The sequence below is a fragment of the Vulpes vulpes genome, chromosome 11 (assembly GCF_048418805.1).
Source record: "Vulpes vulpes isolate BD-2025 chromosome 11, VulVul3, whole genome shotgun sequence".
NCBI classification, from domain to species: domain Eukaryota; kingdom Metazoa; phylum Chordata; class Mammalia; order Carnivora; family Canidae; genus Vulpes; species Vulpes vulpes.
The window spans coordinates 18587215-18614714 of NC_132790.1; the positions used below are offsets into that span (position 1 = coordinate 18587215).

The window sequence follows — 27500 nt, forward strand, 5'->3', positions numbered from 1 at the left end:
ACAAACCCTCTCATGTGACCAACCTGGAAAGAGACAGAGGCTTCAGCACATGACACAGGCTGGCACCACAGCCTGCACTTGTGACCCACACTAGGCACCATTGGGCAAATGCATGGGAAAGGTTTGAAGAAGCCCCTCTGGACGAGCACAGCTGTGCTCTGTCACCTGTGCCACTTGGCATGCCTGCTGTGACAGGGAGTCACTTGCCTGCTACCTGGCTTCCATCCAGGTTCCAGAATCTTTCCCAAGGGCCTCAGTGTGCTGGGGAGTGTGCCAGCGAGTCCAAGCATGGGCAGCATTTCCTGAAAGCTTGTCTGCAGAAGGCACGTACACAAATATAACCTGATGGGGCGTATTTGCTTAGTGTCAGTTTTATTGTGTTTCCAGCAAGCAGACAGACACAGGGGAGGGTGAGACAGGATGAAGCTACAGGTGGGATCCTCACCCTTAGGCTGTAGGCTGGTTTTCTGGAGGAAGTAGCTTTTGAAGGGCTTACAGGAAGGTCTTGTGCAGACATGAAAACAGGCTACAGGGGGCAGACCACTATATTTTAGGATGAGATGCTGAACATAAGGCTGAGTGAACAAACATACGTATTCGATGCTTTCTTGGGCAACAGAAAGACAAGGACCTGCAGAATTTTCTAGCCTTATTTTCATTTGGAAGCTTCATTATTCTGAATGGCTCACCTAAACTTGGCATCTCTAAAATGGCAATTATAAAGACTTCTTCGGAACGTCTCAGAGGGTGGCATTAGATGATGTACAGAGGAGCACTTTGTAACTGGCAAAGGGGTATTCAAATGTGAGTGGTTTTACTTTCCTCTTATATCTCCTCAGCTTGGTGAAGGAGCAGAACTGGGGGACGTGGAGATTAAACATCAATAGGAAGTGATACTTTAGTTGGGCAGTAAAAAATGGAAGAATAGCAATCGGCACTTGTGCAGGAGGAAAGAGCTTCAGGAAAGGCCAGGGGCCAGGAATATTAGGAGGCGGGGTACATTTTGGCTAACTGTTGGGGGTAGTAAGAAAAGGCTGGACGTAAGCTAGATCAGCATGTGGACGGCCGTGAGAGCTGGGAGATTTGGATGGGTGTTGGAAGTTGAAAATTTCTGAACAACAGACCATCTAAGCTCTTGGAAGATAACTCAGGCTTAATATCCAGGGAAGGATGCATATGGGAGCCCACTTCTAGCCTCTCTCCCTGAATGTGATCAGGGGATACTGTATTGCAAAGGGGCTGTGGCCTCAGTGTCCCGGAGAGCAGTGTCCACAGCCTTACTGCTCTCTCTCCGTGCTGTCCTGCATTACTCCAGAGGCTGCTTTCTCTTTGTCTGGAGTTTGTAAATGATCTGGTTTCCATCATTCCAGGCATAGAGCTGCTTATCTCTAGGGTTGTAATGGATCATGGAGTGACTTCTTGGCCGCCTGGGGAAGAACAGTTTGGGCAGATCCTCCTCACCAATAGTGCCCAGGGGATCGTAGACACAGGTGATGCGGTGAGGGCCATGGCCACCAGGACTATAGACCACATACAGAACCCCACACAAAAGGAAGGAGGCTTCAGCATCCTGGCTTCTGCATGGAGTGTCCCATGAGTGTTCCACTCCCAGTGTGCCAGGTTCAATTTTTGTGAGAACCAAATGGCCATACATGCCTGGCCCTGAGTGGATGGCCCAGAGCCCATGCTCATCCACAGCCAGGTCTATGTACGTTGATGGGGAGTGCTGGTAGACCAGTCCTCGGCCTGCCCCTCCTGGGAGCAGCATTCTATCTTCCACAGTCCTCTTCTGCAGATTATATTTGATGATCTCGTTGAGAGTCCCTTGGTTGTGAAAAAACAGAAAACCTTTGTGGATCACTTGGCCTGTTCCCTGCCAGGAATGTGTTAGGATTAGCTTCCGCGGGGCTGGCTTGGTGCTATCCTCCATGAATGCCCGTATGTTTGCAAATTCCCACACGGTTTTGTTTCTGGATCCAATTAAAAAATAAACCTTTTGGGAATTGCTGGCAGCATCTTTCATCCAAGAGCCATGTGTGTCCGAAGTCTTCTTCACTATTTTCAGAGACTTAATGCCCATCAACATGTTGTCACAGCCTGGCCAAACGGGAGAAAAAGGAGAGGTACTTTATATACATGAGATGTCTGCTTTTCTCACAGATTACTTCTTAATTTTCTGTTTATTGAGGCAGGGTTGACATACAATGTTACATCAGTTTCATATGTACAACATACTGATTCAACTTCCCTATACGTTATGCTTGCTCACAAGTGTAGTTGCCATCTGTCACCACACAACACTCTGACTATATTCCCTATACTGTATCTTTTATCACGTTTATTCATTTTGTAACTGGGAGCCTGTGCCTTCCACTGTTCTTCACCCATTTTGCTCCCCTGCAACAACAATGGTTTGTTCCCTATACTTATGGGGTCTGTTTCTTTTCTTTTCTTTTTTTAGATTCCATATATAAATAAAATCATATGGTGTCTTTCTCTAACTTATTTCACTTAGCATAATACCCTCTAGATCTATCCATGTTGTCACAAATGGCAAGATTGCCTTCTTTATGGCAGAGTAACGTTTTATATATACCACATCTTCTTTATCCACTCATCTATTGAAGGACATTTAAGTTGCTTTTATGTTTTGGCAATTATAAATAATGGTGGAATAAACACAGGGATGCATATATCTTTTCAAATTTAGTGTTTTTGTTTCTGTTGGGTAAATAGCCAGTAGTGGAATTACTGGATTATATGTTATTTCTATTTTTAATTTTTTGAGGAACCTCCACACTATTTTCCACAGTGGCTACAACAATTTATATTCCCACTAATAGTATACAAGGGTTCCTTTTTACTCCACATCCTTGCCAACATTTGTTATTTCTTTTTGATACTAGCCATTCTGAAAGGTATGAGGTGATATCTCTTTGTGGTTTTGATTTGCATTTCCCTGATGATTAGTGATATTGAGCATCTTTTCATGTATCTGTTCTAACAGATTGCTTTTTTCCTTCTGTGTCTAGAATAAAATTATCACACATAGATCAATCACAATTTATCGTATGGTTTAAAGAATCAAAGAGCTAAGTGAATAAATGGGTTCTTGTTAAGGGAGTTGCTATCCAATTAGAAGAGTCAACATTTCATTCAAATCAGGATTTAAATAGCTATTTGCTGGGTCAGAGACCCTGTTCACCTTCTTGGGGTTGAGACAGCAAGAATCACTTAGGGGTGAAGCTGCCTAATTCAATTCCATTTGCGAAGATTTTACCAATTATCTACTGTGTACTTAGCTTACAATGCTCCCAGAACCACACTAAGTAAGTATTGAGGATAAAAAACATAATATCAACCTTAAACCTTGAGGAGATCACCTTCTAGTGAAGGATTCTGGCCCTTAATCCTATTAGAACATTATAACTAATCCATTCCTTTATTTACTCATGAATACATATATGTAGTCAGCAGACACTGGATACCTACAAAAGGTGAGATAGTGAGCTAGGTGTTATGAACTGAGGTGCAAAGGGCTGAGGGGCAATGATGAGTTAGGATTGGTTCTTGCTTTATAGAAACTACAATAGAAAACTTAAAGTGGATTTTTTACAAAAGGGCAGAGAATGGTAATATCATTTGAAGAAGGAGATAACCTACATTTGATTTGATCCTTGAGGGGTGCCATTCTGAGATGGTGGGGAATAGCATTCTTTGCAATTCACAAAACCACATTTGGGAAAGTCCTTCATGACTCCTGTTAGTAAAGTAGCGTAGAATTTAATCCAATAATTGCTGTTGCCTCAAACTAGATGCATAAAAACAAAGTAGTAGATTGAAACCAGCTCTGTGCCTGGAACACTGGGCAGTGGGGTGGGGTTAAGGAATATGGATTTTATTCTACTGGCAGGTAGGGAGCTACTGAAGTTTTTGAGCAACAGAGTATCATGGTCAAGATTAATTAAGCAGTCGTGTGTATGATTGATACATAGGAGAGAAACCAAAATCAGGGAAACCAACTAGGAGAGTATGTCTATAATCAAAACAGGATCATAAGGGTCTGAAATAGGTGAAGGATGATGAAGTAACAAAAGGGCTTTACATTCTCTGGCTTCTCTACCTTCATGCAAAAAAACCTCCCTTCTTTGTATCTCACGTTATCAACTCCTTCTAGTCTAAATCACTAATAGGTCTCCACCCCATATGCATCAAGAGCCCTGTTACCTCAACCTCTTCAACTCCACGGCACAATGCTTTCAACCTATTCTAGCAACCCCCTCCCACACCCATACTCTGGATCCCTGCCCTGCCTCCCATCCCCTGGAACTGCTCCTTATTAGAAATGGAAAACTCTACACTCCTACCCTCTGCAACAATTCCTTACTCTTCCATTTCTCACATTTTTGTTCTCACCGACTCTGCTCTTCCATTTCCTCATGCCCTCCAGTCCCTTGACCTCTGCTTTCTCCCAGGCTATCAGCTTCTGTTCCTATCTAGCCTGGACTACTGCAATATCTCTCTCACCAGCGCCCTCACCCACCACCCCCTTGTTAATCCACAGTTACCCACTCTACAAAAACCCCTGGTTCTGGGTGAGTTCAAATATCTGGCTCCGTCCCAGAGTGTGTGGTAGAGAAACTCTCTCACAAATGTGTTGCTACACATTAGGGATCTCCAACTTCAGCTGAGCACTAAGTACCATACAGCTCTCTCCATGGTTAGGCCCCCATCTGCCACATAGCAGGTGTCTTAAATCTGCACCCCCACCACATACACACACACTACCTCATCAGTCCGTACATTAATAACACACTAACTTCTCTGAAAAAATAAACACCATTAGACTTGAAGTCCCTCCATTTCCTGTCCCTCACTATAAACTTTTCTTAAGTTGTTCCTACTCTTGCTACCCTCCCACACATCTTAGAAGAGGCACATCATTCCTCCTGTCCAAGACTAATGCATTCACTTGTGCTCTGATCTCACTCTTTTCTGGCTTTTTTTTTTTAAGTTTTTTTTTTTCATTTATTCATGAGAAACACACAGAGAGAGGCAGAGACACAGGCAGAGGGAGAAGCAGGCCCCCCACAAGGATCACTACCTGAGCCAAAGGCAGACGCTCAACCACTGAGCCACCCAGGTGCCCCCTTTCCTGGCTTCTCGACTCTCTAGATGAATTGCAACCATTCTATTATTTATCTTTAATTTCTCCTTCACTGCTAGTTCCCTCGCTTGTAAACACCCTGCCTATATTCAGAAACAATTCTCCCTCAATTAGACACCATCCTCTAGCTATTTCACTCTTTCTATCATTTTATGTAGTTCTTCCTCCAGAATAGTCTATGCTCTCTTGGTCTACTTCTTCACCTCTCATCTTTCACTTCACAATAACTTCACAGAAACTACCCTTCATAACATCACCAAGGACTTCCCAACTGAAACTCGGACCTTTATGTTCATATCCTACTTCATCTCCCCACAGCATGACAGTCTTGATCAATTTCTCTTTCTTGAAGATTTCTTTTTTTTTTTAAGATTTCTTTTTTTTATTCATTCATGAGAGACACAGAGAGAAAGGCAGAGACAAAGGCAGAGGGAGAAGCAGGCTCCCTGAAGGATCCTCCAGAACCCCAGGATCATGACCTGAGCCAAAACCAGATGCTCAACCACTGAACCACCGAGGAGTCCCTCTTTCTTGAAGATTTCATTTCCCTTGATCTTTGTGTCACTACTGTCGTTGTGTGTGCCTCCTACTTGTTTCTTCCCTACTTATAGCAGAGACAGTATCTGTGTTCATCAAATGCCATTTCATTTTCCTCTTCCCTACTTGTATATTCGCACCTTTCTTTGTAGTTAGGCTGTACTCACTGATCCGTCTTCTGTTCATTGAGATGGTGGAAGCCACTTCCACGGGCCCTCAAATACACTATCTTCCATGAGATGACCTTAGTATCTTGGAATTCTCATGGTGTCCATGGTAAAGAGGGATATGGGCCAAGATGAAATTAGTTCTACTGGTCATTTCAGGAAAGGTGGGTCACCAGTTCTAGTGAGGAACTCGTTGTTGGGACTGCCCTGTTAGTCTGTTGTGAGGTAAGCAGTGTCATGGGGGTGGGGAGTGGTGGCTTATTTGAAGCATAAGGAATCCTGTGGGTATCCCTCAAATCCTGCCAAGGTCTGTATGGGAACCATATGGGCCTCTCTCAGTGACTGCTGGAGTGTGTGGTGGTGGGGCACCAGGCATTTAATACTCTCCCCAGGAGCACTGAGCTCTGTGTGTTTCCCTCAAGGCTTTGCAAAGGCTTTGCTATAAGAAGCTGGATGGGCCAGTGGGTTGTCATTTTCTTCCTAATAGATGCTTGGGTTCTTCAGGCCAAATGGGGACTCTCTAGAGTCAGAGGACAGGAAACAGGGTAAAGGAAGAGAAACTGGACACAGAGAGGAGAGGTGCACCGCCTGAGAAGTTCCAGAAGTTCCAGAAGTTTTGAGGTAAGCAAGCATTTTAGCAAACTGCTTGTTACTGACAGCTGTTTGGATAGAATTCGATCACAGTTCCTTCATCAATTCATCATCTACTATTACCATACCTTCTTTTCTCTCCTCAAAGCCTCCATCATACCTTCCTCACTCCCATATGAAGGTCTCAACTCTTATTTCACTGAGAAAATAGAAGCCAGTCGAGAACTGCATCATCTCCTGCCAGCATTACTGTAGTAATTTCCCACAGGGAGGCCATACGTCCATCCTTGACTCCTGTACTGCATTCCACATAACAGCCAAAGTGATCTTTTCAAAATATCAGTCAGATCATATCACATGTCTGCTCAAAACTCACCAGTGACTTTCCATCTTACTAAGAGTACAGTTCAAGTCTTTACCTTCCAGGCAGGTGAGCTGTCCTCATGTGGCTTCTCTGGCCTTACAATACTCCCACCCTCTTCATTTCATTCAGTCACACTGGCCTTCCTGCTATTCCTCAAATGGTGCCCTCAGAAATTTGTCACTTTTTCATCCTTCTGCTTGGGAACCATCTTTCCCAGATATGTACACGGCTTCTTCCTTCACTTCCATTAGGCCTGTTCTCAAATATTCTCTAACCATTAAGGCCTTTTCTGACCACTCTACAAAAAATGGCAACCCTCCAGGTCTCCATAACCCCCTTACCCTAGTTCATTTTTCTCCATAGTGCTTATTATCTTCTCTCTGACATCCTATAAATGCATCTGTTAACATATTTACTGCTTGACTCCCCTCAGTGGAATGTAAATGTAATGAGAGCATGAGCTTTTTTTATCTGTTTCATTCACTGCTGTATATCTTGCCCCTAAGATAGAAAATGTCACATAGTAGGCTAGTATTTACTAAATGAATGAATGAATGAATGAATGAATGAGTTTTCCAACCACCAAATCTAATAACCAATGGTATCTGAACCCATATTCTCTGCCTCGTCTCCTGCTCCCTTTATTTTTGTGGTAGAGTTCATCCTCTCTAACTTACTCAAGGACTTAGCCTCAATAGTCTCTCCCTACCTACTGGACTCTTCCCCTTGGTAAACATATAGAACTTTCTAGTGGGGCCCCATTTCTCTCTTCCATTTTTTAATGAAACTCTTCAGTGAGGAGTTTCCTCACCTCCAATTATGTCCTAAGCTGCTCTAATCAGGCCTCAGGCCTTCACTGGTCTAAACTCCTCTGCTTATTCCACAGAATCAGTTCTTGTCAAGGTCACCAACAGCCTTCATGTGGCCGAATCCAAGGGTCAATTCTTAGTCTTATGTCCTAATCAACTTCTCAGCAAAATTTGATTACTTAATCACTACTTCCCCTTGAAAGTCTTTTCTCTGGATTCTGGAACACCCCTCCTTTTGTTTGTCCTCCCATCTTTCTGGATTTTTTTCTTGGGATCCATTATTGGTTCTTTTTCCTCTCTCACTTAAGGAGTAAGTGCTCTGTCCTCACATCTCAGCTCTGAGCTACCTCATTCTATCTTATGGCTTTCAGAGCCACCTCATTCAGCTTCATTCTGATGGCTCTGCATACATGTAAATTCTAACTAATGATGAATTCTGAATTTGCCTTTGGAATGACATCCTATCTAGATGTCTACTTAGTCCCAAACTCACTTATGCAACTGCCTGCTCGATGTCCCTACTTGGATATCTTCAAACTTAACCTGTTCAATGCAGAACTCTTGCTTCCCCCCCCCAAAAAAAACACTCTCTCTCTCCCTACTCTTCCCATCTTAAGCAAAAAACATCAACCAAATTTCTTACCTAGAAGTCATTCTTAACTCCTTTCTCCCCATCTCCCCACTACTGGCAAGTTCAGATATTAAAACTAACCTTTAAATGATGTTATACTTAAATTAAAATGCTCAAATATGTCTCTCTCCTCTTTTTCTCACCACTCATCCCTGTACTCCCTGAATCCTCCCCTCTTGCCTAGACCACTTCAGTGGTCTCCAACTTGTCTCCCCAATTTTATTCTTGCTTACCTACAATATGTTTTCCATGATGCAGGGGATGTGATCTTTTTAAAAACATGAATTATATGGCTGACCATTAAACCCATTCTCCTATCACTCTTGGAATAAAATCATAACCTCTTATCCCATCCTAAAGTACCTACATGATATGGCAGCTGCCTGTCTATGGGACTTTATTCTCTACTCTCCCTCTTGTTCACTGTGTTGTGATTATGCAGGCTTTCTTGCTATTCTAGGAGCATGTCAAGTTTGTGCCTAATAACTCCTGCAGTTGTAACTCTTTCTGCCTTTGTACTCATTTCCCTGATCCTCCCACAGTCTGCTCCTCTCAGCCTTCAAAAATCAGTTTCAATATCATCTCCCTAAAGGGCTTCCTATGACGACTGCATCTAAATTTAAAATGGTCTAATACAACATCTTTCTTATTTCCTTGAGATCACTTGTCATATTCTGTAATTATGTCATCTGTTTTATTTTCTAGCTTATTGTCCTTTTCTCCCACTAGACTATAAGCTCCACAGAAGTAGGGCTTTTGTCTTCATGTTTACTATTGTACCCTACTGCCTACTAACTCAGTGCTTTGTGGGTTCAGTAAATATCTGTTGAATTAATGAAGAAAAGAGCTTCATTCAAACAGATGTTTTTCTAGGGCCTATACAGTATTGTGCATCTGGAGTTCTGACCACAGGCCTGTCTTAAATAAATAATAATTTGTAAAGTATTTTAAAGCTTTTAAGATACTTTAAGATCCATGATTTCATTTAAAAATCTGACACAAGGTGCTGGCCAAAGAACATATGGCAGGAGTGGGGATGGGGAGCAAAATTAGCTGGGAGGAGATGAGAAAGCCCCCAAAACTCAGTCTTTTACATGGTCACGTCATCATCAGCTGCTCCCAAATGCCCAGGGGCCTTGGGGCCTTGCCTGGTCCCCATCGTGGCCAAGGGAGGCACTAGAAAAGTCTGTCAGCCATCAGTTGCCACCATGTCCCCCTGTAGACATGCTTTGCCAGCCTGAGGGATTATTTCTTCGTGGCCTCTGGGTCCACTTCATCCTGGCTGGCCTGGTTATAGTCCCCTCTTGCTGCGAGGGATATGTTCCAAGACCCCCAGTGGATGCCTAGAACTGTGGAGACACACACACACACACACACACACACACACACACATAAATGTTTTTCCTATATATTACACATGCAAAGCTATGATAAAGTATAATTTATAAATTAGGCACAGTAAGAGATTAACAACTAATAATAAAACAGAACAATTATAGCAATACACTATAATGAAAGTTCTGTGAACGTGGTCTCCTTCTCTCTCAAAAGTACCTTAACTGTGCTGTCTTCACCCCTCTTGTCGTCACTAAAAGTGTGAAAGCGAAACCACAGACAAAGGGTGATTAATGTATAGGAAGCTAACCCCTAGGGACAACAGAGAAACCTGGGCTAACTGCAAATCTTATGCGCTGCAGGAACAGCTAAGGGAAGGACACCCCCCACCCCCACCAGGCTGAGAGGAAGAGAAAGGACTATGAGGGGGTCCTATGGGCTATACCTTTTCTCTGCTTCTCAAGCTGAGAGTGTCTCCTGTGCACCCTCTGCTCTTCCTACACTCTCTGGTGATCACAGAGGATGAACAAATGAGGGTTTTTAAGCTCATCGGTGTCTTTTTTTTTTTTTTAATTGATGCCTTTAATAGGGAAGAGGAGGGGTCCATGGACCACTAGAGAAGCTCAGAGATTGTTTGCAATTGAAGAACAAGCACAAAGGCTTGATAAATTAATAAATATCTACAGATACATATAATTTGCTTTGCACAGTAGCAAGCACTTTATTCACATCATCTTGCAATAAGTGCTTATAATAAGCCTAAGTGGTCCACATTTTAATCTCCATTTTCCAAATGAAAAGAAAAGAGTTGGACAAGTTACTTGGAAGGTCACAGGGCTATGGGTCCTCTGAGCTCAGTGTGAACCCAGAGGCAGGGCAAGCCAGGAAATCTCCAGCCAACCCCCGGGGACATGCCCATCCCTCCAGAAGGAGAGTCTGTGGCTTACAGCACAGCTACAGAGGGGGACTGTGTCTAAGAACAAGGCACATTCAACATCTCACAAGGGAGAAAATGTTCATTTAATATACGGCAGAAACTAGTACAATCATTCTCCTTTCTCCTTCTCCTCCTCCTACTACATGCAGAATCCTTAGAGAAATAGCAAAACAAGAGAGTGTTGATAGATGGTTTTGATTAGGGAGAGACAGTCCTGAGAATACAAAAATACAAAAAACACAGAATTTCCCCTTGTGCTGTCCTTCCTTTGTAGAGGAAACCTGGGACTGGGAGTCAGAGACCTGAATGGTCTGAACCCTGTCTCTGGTTCTCTGTGTGTTTCCCCACAAGTCCCTTGGTCAATCTGCCCTTAGTCCTAAAATGGGGGGTTTCGGTTGGATGTTCTCTATATTTTTTTCAGGACTGAGAGTCTATAATTTTAGAAATTCTTCTTTTGGAATTTGGAGAAAATATACTTTTAGTGTGTTTGTAAAAGGGTAAGATAGAACTGCCTGCTGTGCTTCTCTTGAGCAAGAGATAATTAGCAGTAGAAAAAAGGTTGAGGAAGGAAATAAATTTAAAACCTTTGAGTTCAGCCAAGATGCAAATTATTTAACAGAATCAATGGCGAGCAAGGTTCCACCTGCAAACCAGAGAATGCTAATCTGTGGTTTTCCCTTGGGACACAATTGCAGACAAGCAATTAGGCTAGGATTTGGCCTAAGGCCTCACAGTGACTTCATATACAAATATCACTTATTTGAATTTTTTAAATACCTTTCCCCTTATTTAACATAACACTCTCTCCAGATCTGGTGAGACTTGTCCCTCTACAGGAGAGTGACTCAACTCTCCTCTAGTTATGTCTCAGAAACATAGATCTGGATGTTGATGGACACCGGACTGGGGGTAGGGGTGGGAAAGAGAGATCACAGGGAAACAGGTAGAGTCTAGAAGTACAATCCAGATCAGAGATATCCAAATAATGATGGGCATGGGAAAATTAGTATGGATTCGAGAAATAGGAAAAGAGGGGTCAAGTCTTAGTCACTGGTTAGATGGGAGGAGCCCTCAAGGGTGATGGAATATGGAGGGATAGACACAGAGAGGGAGCTTCTGGTTTTGCTTGGGAAAAAGAGGAATGAAATATTTGTTAAAAAACCCTCCTGTAAAATCGTAAGTATTTTAAAATAAAAACAAAACAAAACAAAAATGAGTATTTTGACTGCTTCTTGAAATTCTGTGCTACAGGGATCCCTGGGAGGCGCAGCGGTGTAGCGCCTGCCTTTGGCCCAGGGTGCGATCCTGGAGACCAGGGATCGAATCCCACGTTGGGCTCCCGGTGCATGGAGCCTGCTTCTCCCTCTGCCTATGTCTCTGCCTCTCTCTCTCTCTCTCTCTTTGGCCCAGGGTGCGATCCTGGAGACCCGGGATCGAATCCCACGTTGGGCTCCCGGTGCATGGAGCCTGCTTCTCCCTCTGCCTATGTCTCTGCCATTCTCTCTCTCTCTCTCTCTCTCTCTCTCTGTGACTATCATAAATTTAAAAAAAAAAAAGAAAGAAAGAAAAAAAGAAATTCTGTGCTACAAAACTTAACTCTTTCAACAACCTGGATTATATTCATGTTAATAAACATTAGTCAATACCTATCGAGTGACAGGTATAATGTCAGGCTCTGGAATGATAAAGGTGGAGCTCTTAGATGAGCAATTAATTACAAAAGCTTTGAGCAAATATAATGAAATTGTCAGTGTAGACTTAATTTGTTGAAATTGGGGCTTCACTGTTAGAAATTGGGGCTGTTTCATGCTTTCTGCCCACAGAATAAATTTCAAAGATCTCAGTATGGCATTCACGGTCCTTCGCCGACCTCCTCTTGGCGCTGCCCTACTCCACTGGGCTGGTCACTCGTCACCAACTTGCCATGACCTCTTACAAGTTTTAGACTTTTCCCATTTTATTCCTTAGCTCACTGTCACTAACTTGGGATACATCTACTAATCCTTCAAAACAAAATTCTCTGGCTCCTGCAGAGTAATCTGTTGCTCCTTCTTGTGTGTGCACAAAGCATTCAGTGCAGATCTCTTCCAGAATGTTATCTTGCTGAATCAGAATTGCTTACTCACTCTGTTTTCCTGTAACTATCTTGGACCAGGGGTGGGTCTTATTTCTGTTGTTTTGTTTTGTTTTTTAAAAGATTTTATTTATTTATTCATGAGAGACACAGAGAGAGAGAGGCACAGACACAGGCAGAGGGAGAAGCAGGCTCCATGCAGGGAGCCCAATGTAGGCCTCGATCCCAGGACTCCAGGATCATGCCCTGGGTTGAAGGCAGGCACGCTCAACTGCTGAGCCACTCGGGTGTCCTTTATATCTGTTTTTATCCAGAGCGCCTGGGACCCACTATGTATATCCTTCCTATTTAATCTCATTGCTTACTGTCTACAAACTCAAGGATCAATTTGATTTGGAGAAGACAGTATTTGCCAGTGTTCAAACTTCTATCCCCGTTCATGCTCTGCCAGCTTAGAAATTGGATGGATTTAAATAGCAAGAGGTAGGTGCGGGCATTAGCAGGTGCTAATGCACCATTTCACACAAGCCTGAGTAGATGGATGGCAGGAAAGCAAGAAGGTTGGCTTGTGTGAAATGGTGCTCGGTGAGCCATAGGAGAATTTCGGTTTGCAGGACGGTGCATCCAGGGCTTTGAAAGGGCAGGAACACACTAGGTGCTCTATATGTTGGTTTTGGTGAGTCATAGAGAAATCTTTAGTAAATCTACTCTAGAAGTTGTCCCAGGTTCCCAGCATTAAGTTCAAAGTATTTCATAGTCCCCACTAAGGCGCCCTGACATCTTCCCCTTATCAGTGATTAACAGTAGCTTGTGAGAAAGAAAACAGATTTGCTATATGGCTGGTTGCTTGCATGGCTCTGTTCCTCAACATCAAGTTGAGAACTACACAGAAGCGCATGGAGGCCTGGAAGATGTGTGAGTGTGAGTGTGAGTGTGAGTGTAAGTGTAAGTCAGGCCAGCTCCTTCCATGGGGTCCCTACAGCTGGAATCCGACACAGCCTACTGCTTTCAGATGTTTCCTTGGGGCACTGGCCAGCTGCCCTAACTTCCATACCTCATCTGATTTTCTTCTGTGGGATTTATTATCCTCTATCTGACATGTTTTAAATTTATCTGTTTAATGTATTATTTTGGGGGGCGCCTGGGTGGCTCAGCGATTGAGGATCTGCCTTCAGCTCAGGGCCTGATCCTGGAGTCGGGGATTGAGTCCTGCATCAGGCTCCCCACATGGAGCCTGCTTCTCCCTCTGCCTATGTCTCTGCCTCTCTCTGTGTGTCTCTCCTGAATAAATAAATGAAAATATTTTAAAAAATAAATTTGTCTGTTAACATTATTTATTGTTTGACTCCCTTCAATAGAATGTAAACCCTACCAGGGCAGGGCTTTGTCTAATCTCTCTTTTTTTTTAAAGTGCTGTATGTCCTGTCCTAAAATAGCATCTGGCATATATTACAATCTTTCTATTTTAATTTTGAATGTGGTAAATATCGATAGTTGTAACTTATATCAAGAAAAATTCTTTGGGGTCCTGAATAATTTCTAGAAATGTAAAGGGTTCCCGAACTAGAAGTTTGAGAATGCTGTTCTAGAGGTGCCACACAGTCAACACTCATGGGAAGTGAGGCATTGAAGCGGGTAGTCCTCTGAGGAATTTCTGACCAAACAACTCCATTTTGAATCAATTATCTGACTGTTGCAACATTTAAGCATTCCGAGATTATAATTATGAACTTTTTGTTTTTGTTTATTTTTCATTTAAAAACGGAGCTGGTTTTTGTGGTGGCCTTTTTTTTTTTCATAGTGTTTTTTGTTTGTTTTCTTCCTGTAATCCTATTCTTACCAAACTAAAAGGGATAGAAATGTTCTCAATTTCTAGGCGTGGTACTGCCATTCTCCCATTTGCCTGGTTAGGAAACACAGTCATTTTGACATTGTGCCACAGATTCTTCCTGTGAATCTCACTTCATCTTGTTCTCACCATCCTGTCTCAAAGTCCAGGACCTGCTCTCTTGAACTTGAACTTTGCAGCAGCCTCAAAACCATCAGCCACACACTAATGCCTGATTTACTGATTCCAGGAGAAATTTGCATTTGTAAAAATTGATCTTGTTTAATGCCTGTTTACAGGAGCATCAAGATCAAAAATCTTTTTAGATGCTGTCAAAGGTTCTAGTGGAAGGGTAGGCTCTAGAGCCAGACTTGGAACTTGCTTTGGCCGAAAGAATTGGGTACAAGTGACCAGATCTTAGTGTGCTTGTGCCTCCTCTCTCAGAGGTCTGCCTCCATCACCGCCCAGGTTCACCTCCTGAAGGATCAGGGACCATGTGGAGGAGATCCAAGCCATGGCAGCTGAGATCATCCTCAACCAGGCATCCCTCAGGCCATGTGCCCCTGGAAACCCAGCCAAGAGCACCCACCCCAGCCCAGGTCTGCCCAGCTGCCCTGCAGACTCCTGAGAAATAACCAATGATTATTGTTTTAGCCCACGAAGTTACAGCATTGCATTATTGTGGCAACAGATAACTAACCTGGGCTCTGGCTGTTAGCCTGGCTTTGTTTAGATGGCTTCCCTGCTTGGCTGTAGCTTTTTGAGGATGAGGATGTTACCCTGGTCAATTCCATAGCTAATGCCTCACAGAATGGGGGTAAGGGCACGGTGAGCAGAAGGAGGCTGAGATGAATCGGGTGTGTCTGGGGTGGGGGTGGGGGTGGGGGCACATTCCTGAATGTAACAGGAGTATGGGAGGCAGATGGGACTGCATGAAACACTGCACCATAGTATCTTCATCTGACAAGAAGTCACAATGGTATCTACCTGGCGGGGTTGTTGTAGGCTTTGGACAACATAACAGACAAGAGGCCTTAATGCAGTCTTTGGCAAGTAGTTGCCCCCACTTTCTAATAAACTATTCCTCAAGGTCAGAAAATATTGATTTCAATTCTGTTCCAAGCACTGTGATAGACTTGGAGAAGATAGCATGAATAATGCAGGGCGCATGAACCCTATTTAGTGTGTTCAGAATAGCACATCAGACACAGCACAGAGCAGTGGGTGGATGGGGACAGGCAGTAGAGACATAAGGTGAGGCTTGAAGTTCATGTGTTAAGCCATTGACGCGTTATCTCCCTTTATAGAAAGGTAAATAGGGTAAATATAGTGCAGACGATAGTCATGGTTTTTATCAGCAGGTGTTACTTTCGTGGAAAGTGACAAAATACTTAAAGCTAGGTTGAGGTCAGGTTGTAAAGGGCTTTCTTTATGCTATTTTATGGGGTTTGCTTTACCCTATAAGTTGTGGTTACCGTCAAAGTTGCTAAAGCAATGATGCAGTAACTCTGGCAGGCTAAACCCCGTGAGCATATAGGACAGAGCCCAGAAACGGGCAGAGCGTGGTGGCAGGAAGCTCGGTGAGCAGGCTCCGGCAATAATCAGGACCAGAGACCAGGAGAGAACAGTGCCCATGGAAAGAACACAAGAAGGCTTTGCAGAAAAAAAGGATCTACTGGCTTTGGTGACTGGTCAGATGAGGGCCAAAGAGACCTTTCTGAGGTTTCTAGCACAGGGAAGTGTGTGTGGAACTCCTCTGCTGAGAAAATCTTGGTGGTGGTGGTAGGGGTGGGGGTTGAAGAGGAGTGTTTTAGTTCTGAAGGAAAGGCAGGGAATTAAAAACCAAGGAGGTGGGGGGAGAAAACTGACCCTTCTCAGGGTTTAAAAAAATGATTTCAAGTAATCTGTGAGTAGGAATCATCATCATCAGTGACCAAGAGGACTGTCTCGGTCCTCAGGTGTGCCCCACAAGGAGACCACAGGCCAGCTGGGCCTCCTGGGTGCAGGCACCGACACAGAGGCCTCCTACCCCGAGTGCCTCCTGGACGGCCCTGGAGATGGCCGCCCGGCTCCCATTCCCCCTCCTGCGCACACCCACCCTCCCCACTGCCCTGTGGTGGGAGTGACCTTCCCCAACCTCCCTGGGAGCCCTGACGCACCCATGCTTGCCACTCTTGGGCACAGCAGCACAATGAGAGAGGCCAGAATGTGTAGGAGGCAGCTTCCCCCTCCCCCCAGTCTGCGACCCAACTCTGGCATCTATTAGCCGGGAGACCCTGGGCAGCTGGCTCATGCTCTCAGTGCCTCGATTTCCTCACAGATAGAATGGGGATAACTGTAATACGTACACATAGGGCTGTGTGAGAATCGGATGATATAACACAACAAGATAGATACATACTTAAAGACGACTCAGTACATAATAAGCCTCAATAAATAGCAGCTACTAGGAGTCGCATTACTGTCATTCCCGAAGCCTGAAAGCACGAGCCAGCTTAGCCCAGAGCAAGCCCCCTTCCAGTTCTTCCACCTGCTCTCCGTGAGGGCCTCTCTGCTCCCATAGGCTGTTCCACTTGCTTGAAGCAGCCTCTCCACTCTACTCTCCATTTAATCTGTTCTTTTCCATTATTAAAACTCAGCTTGAGGGTTACTTTCCAGATTCCACATCCCTCCCCTGCCACCAGCTCCACAGCAGCCCTGACCATACTTCACTCTTAATGGCAGCCCCTTGTCCTTCAGTGAGAGTGGGCAGCGCTCTGGCTGTTAGCCTGGCTTTGTTTAGATGGCTTCCCCGCTTGGCTGTAGCTTTTTGAGGACAAGGATGTTACCTTGGTCAATGTTCCATAGCTAACGCCTGGCACAAGGCCCAACATATACACCTGGAACTCAGGAGACATTTGCTGAACTAGTGAGCAAATGAATGAGTTAGAGAGAGAATGAATGGGTGTTCCCTCTACCTAGAGCCAAAAGCCACCAGCTACAACAACTCTGGGATCTTCTATTAGTATCTGTAGTGATGGGACTGGAGGTATTCTCCTAGACGGCAGGCCTTCCACATAAATAAACAAAAGAAGTAGTGTGTATATAGGCCTTTCCGGACCCAGCACACTGGGGACTCTGAGTCCGCCTCTGGGGACTCTGCAGGGGACAGGACAGGATAAGCTCTGCATAGTCTTCTGGTGCTGCTGGCCCCATGACGTAGCAATTTCTGGGTAGAGAATGTGTGTGTGCACACCTGCACATATATACTCTCTCTCTCCTGCAGTTACACTTGCGTGTATACTCTCAATCCCCTCCTTTATGGAAAATTAATTATTGCAAATTAGATCTCTTAATGCTTTGTGCCACTTGTCACAAACTAGTGGACCTTCCTTGGGTGTTGACTCACAGAGATGTTTTATTTGGCTTCCAGTGGGTTTTTTGCTTTTTGTGTGTGTGGGTTTTTTTTTGTTTTTGTTTTTTTTTTTTGCTTTTAATGGCTTTGAATATGGGCCAGGCACATTTATAATATCTGAATGGATCCCACAGGTATTTAAATGTGCAGCAATAGGCTTTCTTTTTGAAGCCTGATCTAACAAAAGGTAGAAGTTATTTAATGCACAAGTCAGAGGGTTACTTGAGGTCACCTATGTGCACCCTTGGAATAAAAGGAGGTGGCATGAAACAGGAAAGAAAATCAAGTCTGCGATAATGGCTTGTTTTGACTGCCTTGAGAATTTTTCTTCATAAGCTGCGTACAAATAAAAAGAGGTTAATACTCTTATCCACACAAGAACACAGCCTGTGGAATCTGCGAAAACCTGTTAGTTGGATAAATTCTCAGTCTGGGTGTCTGAGGCAGCATGCTTTGCCATAAGTTGCCAAGTGCAATGCAAAATTTTTTTTACTAATAACAGAGTGCCAAAGATTCCAAATGACTTTTATATATATGTCAGATTGTGTACCAGTACTTTCACTCACTGCATTCTAAATTGTGTGAATGTGTGTCTGTGTGTATGTGTGAGTGTGTGTGGTGTGCGTGTGAAAGAGATGGGGAGTGAGGGAGAAAAGAGGAGAATGTGTGTGTCAGAGTTAAAAAGATTTAAGAATTTGACCTAACTGCAGGACATCCATGGGATTGCAGCCCTCATGTGAATGTCATTTGGGGACTGTCTCTAAATAAAGGGTAAAGACTTGAGAGCAGCTCTATAGGAAATGGCTTCATTATAGGGTGATTCTATCTTATTTATCATCCCCAGTATCTGACCCTTTCTAGTTGAGAAATATCCCAGGAGTAAATGCACACCAACTATATTTTTTAAGTAGGCTCCAAGCTCAGCATGGAGCCAATGTAGGGCCCAGTGTGGGGCTTGAATTTATGACCCTGAGATCAAGACCTGAGCTGAAATCAGGAGTTGTATGCCTAACCAGGTGCCCCGAATGTAAACCATTTAGACTGATGTCAGAATTTTCTTGAAGTCTCCTGAGACAGAAGGTTGAATCTCCCAAGGGATTTGCACCATTCTCTCCCTTTAGTGTTTCTAAGAAACTCTCTTTGTAAGACAGCATGTATGTATGAAGGAAATACTGTGACGTGACGATCCCTCCCTGGCCCATAACCCCCAGGTGTTTGCCTACACAACAGTGCTGACTTGAGTCTTAAGGATTTTAGTAGGAGTTCTGTAACTGGTTCAGTCCCCACTGGCCAAGGATAGAATACAGGAAGATCAGAGCCCTGTAGGAAGAAGGTAGGTACAGGCAATTAGTACCAGATGGGCCTAGCAGACTAGAGCAGGAGGTAGGCAGAGTTCCAAGATTCCCTCCCTTGGTGTACATGCCCTGCACAATCCCCTCCCCAGCAACACCTGTGAATATGACAGGATAGCATCTGTGATTTGGTTACATCACAAGACAAAGGTGAAGGGACTTTGCAAATATAATTAAGGTCTCAAGCCAGCTGGTTCTGAGCTAATCCAAAAGAAAGTTATTATGGGTGGGCCTGACATACATCAGATCCAAATTCTTTTTTTTTTTTTTAAGATTTTATTTATTCATTGAGGAGACAGAGAGAGAGAGAGCAGGCTTTCCATGGAGCAGGGAGCCAGATGCGAAATTTGATCCCAGGACCCCGGGATTATGACCTGAGCCAAAGGCAGACATTTAACCAACTGAGCTACCTAGGTGCCCCAAGATACAAATTCTTAAGAGGGACTAGGTACTTCCTGAAGAGAGACGTTCCCCTTCTGGCCTTGAAGAAGCAACAACCACATTGTGGGGATCCCTGGGTGGCGCCTGCCTTTGGCCCAGGGCGCGATCCTGGAGACCCGGGATCGAGTCCCACATCAGGCTCCCGGTGCATGGAGCCTGCTTCTCCCTCCGCCTGTGTCTCTGCCTCTCTCTCTCTCTGTGACTATCATAAAAAAAAAAAAAAAAAACAAACAAACAAAAAAAAAAACAACCACATTGTGAGCTGCCGATGTAGATGGGCAGCTCTAGAAGCTGAGGGCCTCAGTCTTACAGCTGTGAGAAAGTTAATCCTGCCAACAACTTTACTGCGCTTGGAAGAGGACCCTGAGACCAAAGGGTCCAGTTAAGCTGTGCCTGGGCTCCTGACCCACAGACACTCCAAAATAATAAACATGTATTGTCGTAAACTGCTAAATCTGTAGTAGTTTGTTACTTGGCATTAGAAACCTAAGATAGATACAGTTACTAACAGAAATAGCCGAAGGAAAAAAAAAGTGTGGAATAGGCACATATACAAAATACAGAAAAGCCTATTCTTGAAGAGAGAACCTCTGAAAATAATAGATCTATACTAATCACATCATTATGATTGTTTACAGGTTTGTCTTCCCCTGAACTAAGCCCTGAGGGGACTCTGCTGTCAGTATTTCTACTCTAGGCCATTTTTACAGCCTCCTCCATGGGCTGTGCTGACCCAGACTCTGTGAATACAGAAATGAAGCTGTCCATATGCTCATGGCCCAGTCAAGGAGCAAATACACACAGAAAAATGTGGTTGAGAGTATTAATGGTCCCCTGGAGGATTTAGTGAGATACTTTGGGAGCCCTAGAAGCCAATCTGCCTGGCAGGAGAGCTTCACTGAAAAAAAAAATATAATTTATATGACTATATATATATTAATTGCAACTGCATGTAGGTAAATTATGGGAGAAGCAACAGCTGAAAATCAACTTGGGTCACTTCATAAAGGGCCTTCCCCATATAAAAAGCCAAGAGATTTGAATGGAATTTTTGCTGTTGATAATTGATAGAGAGCAGAAAAAACAATTCTACACAGAGGTGTAATCTAATTAATTTGGTGTTGTGGGGAGGTCTGTGTGACAGCAGATAGGAGGCAAGATCAGAGGCAAAGGGAGCAGTAGGAAAGCCAGAGCAGGGCATATACATGATGTGCTCACCCCTCTATCCCTACTGTAGAGCACAGGGCCCATCCAGGAAGAGGCCAAAAGTGTTTGTTGAACCTTAAACCAAAGAGTCATCAAATGAGAGCTCCAGAGGTGATAGGCAAGAAAGTAGCAATCTCTGAGAAGTTGAAAATTTTCACTCACCACGGAGCTAGGAGAGGGACTATTTCAGGCCTCCAGTGTCCAAGGAATGAGGGAGAGGATAAGGAGTTGAAAAATCAGCAAGTTCAAAATCAGGATGTCTGCTGAGCTCTAGCTGGAGAGGACAGGGCCGACCCCAAGGCCTGAGGAGCTGAGTAAGTCCAGGGACCAGGAGTAGGTCAGGGATCTAACTGAGCACCACTGTTTAGGGCTGGAGTCCTGCATGACCCCTGGCATGAAAGTTCGGGCACATTCTAGCTCAGGCCACACTGGTACCCAAGCTTTCCCATCAGATTTTTAGGCAGCCTCTGTTCATCCTCTGTGGGATCACACTTACCCTTTTTCTCCTTCTTTCACTATGTACTAACCCCTCTTTGGTCCCTCTCAGAGGGTGGTTCATCTCAAGACAATGTCAGCACCAAAGAAAATCATTTACTCGTTCAACCAACTTGGTCCATTGCTTCGCATTTTAGATAGACACCCTCCTCTGTCTTCTGCCTCAGCATTAAGATGTTCCCTTTTCTGTCAAAACCTAATAACCCCTCTGTGTTGACAATCCCTTCCTCCACCTATTTGTTCATTTCCTCCCTTAGTTATTCACTGACAAATATACACTGGCCCTAGACACTATTCTAGGCACTGGGACACAGCATTGAGCATGAAATGCAGGATCCAAGCTCTCATAGAGCTGACCTTCTAGAAGGAGAGGCAGAAAATAAGCAGTGAGCAAATAAGTGAACTACAAGACTTCAGAGTATTAAGTACTCCGAAAAAAAAAAATAGTAGAGTAATAATTGCCCTGGGTTTCTTATCTCAACATATTTTTTAAAGATTTTATTTATTTATTCATCAGAGACACAGAGAGGGTGGGGAGCAGAGACACTGGCAGAGAGAGAAGCAGGCTCCATACAGGGAGCCCAGCGCAGGACTCGATCCTGGGACTCCAGGATCATACCCTGGGCCAAAGGCAGGCACCAAACCACTGAGCCACCCAGGGATCCCCGTATCTCAACATATTTGAGAACAACTACCCAAAGACCTAAGCCAAAAATCTGGAAAGTGTCCTGGACTTATCCTTCTCATTCATTTTTCACTTTCGATTATCAGACACCAAGCCATGGGATTCCAACTCTCAATGGCTCTCAAATCCATCTGCCCTTCTCCATCTCAATGACCCTTAATGCAGACACCATCGGTTGTCCTCAAATTACTGCAGTAGCCCCAAATGGTCTTTCTTGAGTCTGGCCCTCTTCCTACATGCGATGCCCCTGACGAAAATCATTGGGTGGTTCTCTCTCATTTTTCCAATCAAATTCAACTCCCTTTGCTTTGCATGAGGGTCTTTTATTATCTGGGTCCTGCTGAACCTTTGAGTCTTGTTTCTTGATCCCCAAATGCACCTGCCCAGCAGAGCTTCCACTCGGCCACACCTGCAGATCTTCGTGCTCATGTGTTATGTACTCTCACGCCCTCTGGAGGTTGTGCCTGCACCCCACGTGCCCTCTGCTCATTCTTCACTAACGCTTTGTTCAAAACTCAGATCAAGCATCACCTCACTTTGGACCACCCTTCTTATAATGCCCCATGGAGTTCTTATTAGGATTACATTGAGAAGATGTATGAAATCTTTAGCACAACGCCGGCAATCAGCTTTTATCTTATTTCCCTGATGGAGTTTCTCACATTTGGGTCAGACATAATTAACATGTAATTAAAGTTTTCCTATTTGCAGTGAAACCACCTCAGAATGCAGACACTGAGCTGGACAACTTGTCTCCCTCATTGTTTTCATAAAATGGACAGGAAAATTTCTTTCCTATTTATGTTTTTCTTGCTTGATACTTGTTATCATAATTCGAGTTCCTAACCATTATTCTTAATGGCCTGGAAGTGATTTGAATGGGATCACAAGGTTGAAGACAAATCCCTTAGATATCACCATCCTGACAACACACACAGTACTAATTCACTGCAGTTCCCAGTTCCCAACCTGAGGGTTGGCCAATGCCATCTAAAATTTCAGACTGGGGAACCCTGGGTGGCACAGCGGTTTAGCGCCTGCCTTTGGCCCAGGGCGCGATCCTGGAGACCCGGGATCGAATCCCACGTCAGGCTCCCGGCGCATGGAGCCTGCTTCTCCCTCTGCCTGTGTCTCTGCCTCTCTCTCTCTCTCTCTCTGTGACTATCATAAATAAAAATTTAAAAAAAATAAATAAAATAAAATTTCAGACTGTTTCTCGGCACATTTGTGGCCGCTGCTGACTGCCAGGGCACTGTGAGAATCCACCAACCTTCCATCCTCTCTGGAAGGATCTGGGACAACACACCTCTTCCAAACCAAGGTCTATCTGAAAATGCCCTTCCTGGGCTGACCCCTCACACTGAAGCTCTGACCTTCTATTGGGCCTTTAGGAACTCTCTGTGCAATGAAAAGCTGCTTTCTGAGGATGACTTTTCCTGCAGATACCTGTTCGCTGCTAAGGTTTCCCTCCCAGCACCTGCACCCAAAAACCACACATCTGGTTCTTAACTCTCATACTTGGCCAGACCCCTATCTGTGCTGAGTCTGTGTCTCTCAGTGTGAGTCCCTAGAAGAGCTGCCAAAGACACAGTTCTCTTACTTGCATTCAGCAGATTCCGGATCTTCTTCTCCTCTTCGGCCTCTTGGATGAGCTTTTCTGTCAGGGTCTTGTCCTCTGATTCCACACACACATCAGCTTCTCTCAGGTACTCTAGGTAGTCGATCTCCCGTTGGGCACGTTCGACTCTCAGGACCAGGTTAGTCACTGCACTCTTATACTCACTCGTGTAGGTCTGACATCTTCCCAGCATAGCGGATATGTTTTTCGAGAACTCTTGGAAGTCTTGAATGTATGCCCTCGTGGCTTGGGTGCATTTTTCCAGTCCTTGCTTCAGTCAGAAAATACATTCTCAAATTATTGCTAGTTATGTAAATCAGCCAAGTAATATAAATAGCTATCATTCACTGAAAAAGATTTTTAAAATACAAATAATCATGATGGGGGAAAAATAAAAATCACCCATAATCCCATAATCACCCATAATGACTTGTTAGTGAATCAGTTTTTAAAAGTTTCCATGCATTTCATCATATATATGAATACATATTTTAAAATGCGATTTTACTATATGTAGGTTTTGTGACATATTTTCACTTGCTGATCTACCATGAACATATTTCAGTACTAATTAATAGATAGCTACACAATAATTTTAACGATCTAGAATTCCATTGACTTGATGTCCTAGTATTTATTCTATTAGACTCTTTTGATGGATATTTGTGGGCTTTTCAAATTTTTGCCATTCGAACAACTCTGAAAAAAATCTTTGTATTTACATCTTTGTGTACTTATCTGGCTTTATTCTAGGGTAGATTTCCAGAAGTAAGTTCCATCCTTAGCACCTGGCTCAGGTCCTAGCACATAGTACTTAATATTTACTGAAAGAAAGAATAAAATGAATGAAGAATGGAAATGGGGTAGCCAGGTCAAAGAGGATGTATCCTTAAAGCTCATTTGTCAGTCTATCAAAATGCTCCCCACAAAAGTTGCAAAAATTTAGACTACAAATAGCAGTACGTAAGACTGTTCACTTTGAAGGAAAAGAAAGATGGAGAGGTAGAGAAAGAGGGAAAAAGTAAGAGGGAGAGAGCGAGAGAAAGACAGAAGCTACCTAAATATATTCTTTTATTTCTTCCTTATTCCTCGGACACAAATGCTTCAGGGTGAGGACTATATTGGTTTGTTTCTAAGTGTCCACACTGGCCATCAGGGACCACCACCTGGGACTTGACTTACCCTCCAGGTCATGACCAGGATGGGAAGATCTATACAAACCACACCCCTATCTTTTTCAATTCCACATTCATAGCCATCAAAGTATTTGTCTATACTTTATACCCTTGTCTGCAGATCAACTTTTCAGTTACTGAGGAAAACCTGCAGGGAAATGCCGGGTGCTAATCCCAGGGTAAATTGGTGCTAAATGCAGAGGGACTATGGTTGAGTGCAATTCTAGCACTTTCTAGGAGGCGCGCTGGGGAGGAGCTATCTGAGGAGAGGGCAAGTAAGGCAGCAGCAAAAGGCTACTGGCCTGGGAAGATCGCATCCCCTGCCCCCAGGCCTCAGCTTGTTGGACTGGACAACTTTAGGAAATGCATTCGGGTTGCTCTTTGGAATTATTTTATTTAACTAGATGACCAAATAATTTGGACTTCAAATATATTTATATTGTTCAAGAACATATAGAAAATAAATATTGGTGATAAGAGTGTCTTTGAAAAAAGTGTTTTTGGAAGAAGATGAATAATTTATCAAAATTTAACTTGTGCAAAAGCAAAGCAATGAAGTATGAAATAATGGCTAGGAGTATGTCAAAGACTAAGGCAGAGGGTTACATTTGTTCCTGGAAGCCTGTCTGTGCCGAAAAAATGTTGGATTTTGTAAATTGTAAACAAGGGGCAGCTTCAACGCATGGAGAAGCAACCCAAGCACTTTCTCTCTATTTAACATGGCTTAAATCTACTCATTTCTAAACCCTGTGCAGTGCAGCAAAGAAGCTAAGATGTAGCTTTTTGGTACAATATCATGACTTGTTACAGTGGCCTCATGTTCTATCATAAAAAGACAAAAAGAAAAGCTTAAATCTGCTATCATCCTGATATGGTAAAACATGAATAAAAACTGACCCAAATTTTTAGTTTTTCTATTTTAAAAATTGAAATTATTGAATAAGAATAACAATTTGGACATTTACCACCATGCCAGGTAATGTTCTAAGTATGGATTAATTTTTTAAATCTTCAGAATAGCCATAGATCAATTCTATTATCATCCTCATTTTACAGATGAGAAAAATTGCTAGATCAGAGCACGGAGTGAAGTCCTGCTCAAGGCTGCGGAGTGGTACAGCCTGGACTCTGGAGTTGGTGCTCCGAGCCACTAGACTACGCGAATGTTCACGTGTTATGTTGGCACCGTATTTATCAATTACTATGTGGGGAACATGCATCCCAGTAGATAGAGAAGCAGAGGTGAGATAAGGTGACTTCTGGGAGGGATGTTCCCCGGATCAGGTGCACAGATGCCACCTACCTCCAAGACTTGAAAGCGTTGGTAGATGTAGTGCACCATGGCCGGGTCCTGGGCACACTGTGGTGGGGGCAGAAGAGCTGCCAGGAACAGAACCAGGAAAGCAGAAGCTCGCCGAAGGGCCATCATTGTCCTGCAAACCACCCAGGGGTGGAATATCCTAAGCTGTGCTCTCTAAGAAAACTCAAGGGTCCAGGTGGTGGTCTCCTGCTTTCTATCCACTGCTGGGAAAATCCTCTAAAAACAGCCAGGGAGCAAAGCTTGCTTGTTTTTCCACCAGATGCGTGATCTCACTTTGCAAGCCGGTGATCAAGTCCAGCTGTTGGCAAGCCCGTCCCTGGAGGCCTTGCAGGTCGACTTGGGCTAGAGAGGTCCTTGGGTCCATCTGTTACCATCACCCTTCACACACGCTGATCCTCTCCAGGCTAGTGGCTGCACCCTCTTGCAGGCCTGGATGAATGTGCATTGGGGTGGGGGTGAGGATGGGGAGGGCTTCCCCCCTTTCCTTGGCTCTTTGCGTTTTCTGCTTTCCTCCTCCCTGGTGGACTTTGCAGTCCAATCACAGGCTGACCCAACACAAACCACCCCCAACTTCTTGGAGTTGGACTCTCAGATTAGTTTCTGGCAAAAATTCCCAGGATCCTTTTCCCAGAAGTCCTGTTGGGAGACCCCACCCCTCCTCCAGACTCTCTGCATTCCTGTAGCTCTTAAAGGCACAGCAAGGAAAATGAAAGCTTGGCTACACCCCGGTCTCTGAATAGCCAGTGTGCAGGGCTGACTGTCCCTTGGGGAGAGAGGTACAATGTGCCACAGGCCTGGCTGTCCCAGGGCTGACAGCTGAAAAATCTGGAGGACGGAGCTCAGAGGAGTTCTATTAAGAGGCACAACAATAGCTATCCATACAGTGATGCTCCCAGAGCCAAGCCATCAGGACATGGAACTCCTTTTGTAAGGAAGTCCTTGAGCTTTTGCAATCTCTTGAAGCTGAATCCTCTTCCTGTAGCTACAGGCCAGCAGTTCATAATTCCTGCAGGCCTTGGTACATCCCTAGGGCAAAGTGGTAAAATCTTCCTTTTTTTTTTTTTTTTTTTTTTTTTGCTTTGCTATCCAGGCCTTTAATGATCTCAATCTCTCCTTCCATGCTTCCATGGGTGGGTCCAACATACCCATGGTTCTTTCTCAATCATCTACCAAAGTGGGGACATGGGAAGAACTCTGGCCAGGAGTCAGACGATCTGGGTTTGCACTTGGTCCCTGCAAGAGAATTTTCCAGGGTGTATTTGCAAGTCCCTGTCCCCCTTAGATAAATGTTCCCCTCTATCTGTCTTCCACATGACCTTGGCCCCTAACTGTCCCTCCCCTCTCACTTGGTAAAGCTCCTTATCTTTAAGGTT

General features: G+C 44.0%; 1 protein-coding gene across 2 annotated transcripts; it reads right to left on the minus strand.

Annotated features, from left to right (window-relative positions):
* Positions 1-355: 355 nt before the first annotated feature.
* On the minus strand, positions 356-26782 carry OLFML1 (olfactomedin like 1). Of its 2 annotated transcripts, none has more exons than XM_026008333.2 (3): positions 26110-26782; positions 23614-23902; positions 356-2097 (listed from the first exon to the last, which is right to left on the minus strand). In XM_026008333.2, exons 1-3 carry the CDS (start codon positions 26233-26235, stop codon positions 1307-1309), a joined length of 1206 nt encoding a protein of 401 aa, XP_025864118.2. In that variant the 5' UTR covers positions 26236-26782; the 3' UTR covers positions 356-1306. The 2 variants fall into 2 exon arrangements, with proteins under 2 accessions (XP_025864118.2, XP_025864119.2); XM_026008334.2 differs by having other exon boundaries at positions 23614-23978; positions 26110-26764.
* Positions 26783-27500: the final 718 nt, after the last annotated feature.

What these genes read in the sequence shown, in the direction of transcription:
- OLFML1 (XM_026008333.2), bottom strand. Translation starts at nt 26,235, where the DNA reads ATGATGGCCCTTCGGCGAGCTTCTGCTTTCCTGGTTCTGTTCCTGGCA. An exon ending in AACGCTTTCAAGTCTTGGAG is followed by an intron (nt 23,903 to 26,109) that starts GTAGGTGGCATC and finishes TTCTGACTGAAG; the next exon opens with CAAGGACTGGAAAAATGCAC. An exon ending in CCGGAATCTGCTGAATGCAA is followed by an intron (nt 2,098 to 23,613) that starts GTAAGAGAACTG and finishes CCGTTTGGCCAG; the next exon opens with GCTGTGACAACATGTTGATG.